At 42.3% G+C, this 4,421-nt stretch overlaps 1 protein-coding gene across 1 annotated transcript; it reads left to right on the top strand.

Annotated features, from left to right (window-relative positions):
• The first annotated feature begins 2,264 nt into the window (after nt 1-2,264).
• LOC114024262 (E3 ubiquitin-protein ligase TRIM11-like) lies at nt 2,265-3,224 on the top strand. Its single transcript, XM_027837265.1, has one exon. It carries the CDS (start codon nt 2,265-2,267, stop codon nt 3,222-3,224), a length of 960 nt encoding a protein of 319 aa, XP_027693066.1.
• The last annotated feature ends 1,197 nt before the right edge of the window (nt 3,225-4,421 follow it).

The following is a 4,421-nucleotide window of genomic DNA, read 5'->3' as shown; positions in this document are numbered from 1 at the left end:
TGTGATCATCAACCATTCTGTGTCCTCCATCTCTTCTCAAGGGCTTCATGGAATAATGGAACTTTAGGATTAGAAGAGCGCTTTTGTCCAAAGCAAGCCTGAAAAAAAATACCTGCTACAACATTACCAGCAATTTGTCATCTTGCCTTTGCTGAAAGACCAACTCAAGGGTTCTTAAAGCATCCCATTCTGCTTGTGGCTCTAATCTACCTCCAAGACAGAAGTTATCTCACCCTGAAGATCCTTCTGCCTGTTTGACTCCTCTTCTAATTGGTGAGTTCCTGTCTAGGACCATTATTTCCAGTTTTTCACAAAGAGCCCAGAATATAAATGATCACTTGTCTCCTGTCACTATTTATGACTCTCCAGACTTTCCCACTTTGCAACAATGTGGGTACACTCTCCCTCTCCCTGCTTTTGAGCTTTATTTTATGTGTTGTCTACTCTCATTAGAATAAAAGTCCTTGGAGGGGCTTTTATTTTTGCTTAATTTTTGCTTACGTTTGTATTTCCAGCACTTAGTACAATGCCTGAAACATAGTAAGCATTTAATAAATTACCTATCTATCTATCTGTCTATTATCTATCTGCCTATCTATTTGTCTGCTGGTCTGCCTGCCTCTTTCTCCCTTTTCTTCTGGGACCAAAACAAAAGCTTTCTATTTTCCTTAAAACATTTTTAAGGAATGTCTATCAATTAGGGAATGGCTGAATAAGTTGTGGCATATGATTGTGATCAAATACTTTTATACTGTAAAAAATGACAAAAAGTGTAGTTTCAGGAAAACTTGAGAAGACATATGAACTGATACAAAGTGAAGTGCACAGAATCAGAAAAATATTCTGCACAGTCACAACACTATTGTAAGTATGATCAATTGCAAATGACTTAGCTACTTGGAGCAATACAATGATTCAACACAATTCCAAAGGACTCATGATGAAAAATTCTACCCACCTCCAAGGAGAGAAATGATGAACTCTGAATGCAAATTGAAGCATAATTTTTTCATTTTATGTTTTCTTGCTTTCTTCCAACCTGGTTAGTATGGAAATACATTTTGCATTGATTTCATATATATAATTGATATCATACTGCTTGTCTCCTCAATGGGTGGATGAGAGGCTGGAGAAAAGGAGAGAAATTGGAACTATTTTTTTTTAAATCAATGTAAAAAATACTAATTTTTTTAAATGAACTTTTTCCCACTTGATAAACTTTCAATAGTTGAGGACAGTTCATAAGATCACAGATCATTAAAGGAGCGTCAGAGGCCAATCTAATTAGTTCATGTAGCTCAGGCAATCTAGCTCATTTCACAAAGGAAGTAACTGAGACCCAGAAGAAATAAATAATTAGCCTAATTATAGAGACAAGATTTAAATACAAGTCCTTTGACTTCAAATCTGGTGGTCATTCCACTCTCTCACAGTGCTTCCAATATCCCATTGAAAGTTTTCTTCTCTGGATCAACTTATTAAAATCTAGCAAATAACAAAGATGCACTAGGAATCTCAATGTTCTAATAAATCTTGTCTTTGGCTGAAAGAAGGCTTGGGTCAAATTCATTCAGGCAGGACCCACATGTTAATATTTTAAGGTCCCAGTACCCCTTAACCTCTAACCCTCAACATATGATTCCTTAAGACCAAGAAACTACCTTACCCCAAGTTCTTCTCCAGCCAAGACTGGAAAGTATGTAAGCCTTCCCCCTCTCCCTATCCCCTTCTTACCCTGCAGTTGGGGTAGCTCTCCAAGCACCTAAAAAAGGCTTGTATGTACTTTTCAGGCATGCAATTATGAGACTGTTTTGCACTCAGCCTGATGATCTCAGGTTCCTGGACCTAGGCACACTTTCCACAGCATAAAGGACAAGAGGATATTCAATGAAAGAGAGAACTTTCAAGCATTCTTGAAGAAAAGACCAGAGCTGAATAGAAAATTTGATTTTCAAATACAAGACTCAAGAGAAGCATAAAAAGCATTGCTCCTCATACACAGTAGCACTCCCAGCATTGTGAAACCCATCAATCCAAAGGAGTCAACCAGAGGTGTGAACTCTGGGGGCCTCAGAGCTACTGCAACCAGCAAGAGTTAACAGGATTCCAGACCAGAAGAGTTCATACCTTCTCTGGGAGGCCCTAAAGAGGTGTGGCTACCTCCTCTAAAAAGAGAGCCTCCTTGTACTCAGAAGCACTGCCTTGAGTGGAACTGAAGTCTCTTCACCTCAATTGCTACAGAAAAGAAGCAATTGGAGAGAAGGATGGCTGCTGCTATGGAAATGCTGCACGAATTGCAGAAGAAAATCACCTGTAGCATCTGTAGGAGCTACTTCTCTGAACCAGTCACCGTTGGTTGTGGGCACAGCTTTTGCAGAGCATGTCTCTCTTGGAGCTGGAGAATTGGAGCTCCAGCTTTCTGTTGTCCTGAATACAGGCAAGTGTGCCAGGACAGAGAATTCCCAGTAGTCAATGGGCACCTAGCACAGCTGACTGACTTGGGCAAACAGCTCAGCTCCCAACTGTTGCAGAGTACTCAAGGACAGAGCCAGTGTACCAGGCACAAGGAAGTGCTCAAGCTCTTCTGTGAAGATGACCAGACATCACTCTGCCTGAGATGTTTCCAAAGCCCAGAACGTGGGACTCACATGATCTCTCCTAAAGAAGAGGCTGCTCACAATTACAGGGAGAAGCTCCAGAAAATTTGGAGTTGCTTGGGGAAGTGTTTTGAAGAAGCTAAGAAACTTCTTACTCAGGAGAAAACTGTTCTTGACTGGCACTGGATGATTACAGGAGAATATAACAAACTGCGCCATTTCCTGATAGAGGAAGAACCCCGATATCTTGAAAAGATAAGGCAAGAGCAAAGGGCAAGTCAGGAGAGACTATCCCAGCACATGCCAACCCTCGTGCTAGAGCTGCAGGAAGCAGACCAGCAACCCAATTTAGATCCGCTGCAGGATGTCAAGCAGTTGCTGAGAAGGAATGAGTCAGTGTTGTCCCAAAGGTCCAAGACTGTCATCCCAGAATTGAGAGAATATCCCACCCCTGGCATGATAGAGTTACTCAGTCGATTCAGAGTGGACATCACAATGGATTCTGTGGCAGCAAGTCCCTGTGTAACTGTTTCTGAGGATCTGAAGAGTGTGAAAGCTGGAGAAGTCTGGCAGGTAGAGACCAAGCATCCTAATGACTTTGCTTGCTATGCCATCCTTGCTAAGTAGGTCTTCAGCTCAGGCAGACAGCACTGGGAGGTGGATGTGACTCAACTACCCCAGCTGATGCTAGGGATCTATATCCCTTACTTAAGGAGATAAAGGGGGAGGAATGTGGACTCCTGTGACTGTGTTCTTGCTTCAATGTGTCAAGAAAGAAGGTTACTGTTTCCAAACCTATCCTGGACCATTGAAACATTGAATGAAAGGCACAGTGCCCAGGATTGGGGTGTACCCGGTATATTCCCCTGGCACCCTTGTCTTTTACAACGTTCTCCGGCGCTCCCTCATTTATAAATTCGACTCCATTCCCTTCACAGCATCTGTTACACCCATCTTTTCTCCTGGCCCTCCACTTCCAGGAACAAAGGCTGGTGCCGTGACTGTCCAGCGGACTCTCATCTTTGTGTTTGCTGCAATTCATCTCTCTGAACATTTCTCCAGGGAAGACTTGTGAACCCACCAGCAGGCTCCCTGACTGTGGGCCTCTGATTTCCAGCCTTCCCCTACACAAGGATGATCATCACCTACTTCTGTTACTACTGATATAATCTCCCCACTTTGTAGTTCAAGAAGCAATACAAAAAGACATCACTCTAGAAATAAGGAAGTGACTGTCCCTCTCTACTCTGACCTTGTTAAACCACTTCTCAGGCATTGTGGTTCAGTTCTGGGCAATGTGTTTTAGGAATGGTGGCTGAAGAGGAGAGGCTCCCGGCTCAGCAACTGGAGACCTGCCTTCCACACTGCGAGCTGAAGAGGATCTTTCCCAAATGTTTTGTATTCCCTTATCCTCACTGGATCCTGTCTGCTTACGAATTTTCACAATAAATTAATCCTGTTTCAGCAGTTAAAAAGAAAGAAAGTTTTCTTCTCTGGCTAAACATCCCTGTTTTATTGAAATCATTTAAATAAGCTGTGGGCTGGTAAATTCTGTTTGCTTTGTGCTAGACCCTCTTCAGCCACCATTCCTAAAACACATTGCCCAGAACTGAACCACAATGCCTGAGAAGTGGTTTAACAAGGTCAGAGTAGAGAGGGACAGTCACTTCCTTATTTCTAGAATGATGTCTTTTTGTATTGCTTCTTGAACTACAAAGTAGGGAAATTATATCAGATGGCCTCAACGGCCCCTGACAACTCTCAATCTGTGATCTGATAATCCTAATGAAACCCTCAAGATCACACTCACTTTTTTGGATACTA

The sequence above is a fragment of the Vombatus ursinus genome, unplaced genomic scaffold (genome assembly GCF_900497805.2).
Source record: "Vombatus ursinus unplaced genomic scaffold, bare-nosed wombat genome assembly UNPS02014820.1, whole genome shotgun sequence".
Classification (NCBI taxonomy): domain Eukaryota; kingdom Metazoa; phylum Chordata; class Mammalia; order Diprotodontia; family Vombatidae; genus Vombatus; species Vombatus ursinus.
Note: the sequence above shows the minus strand (reverse complement) of the source record. Positions and strands in the feature narration are given on the sequence as shown.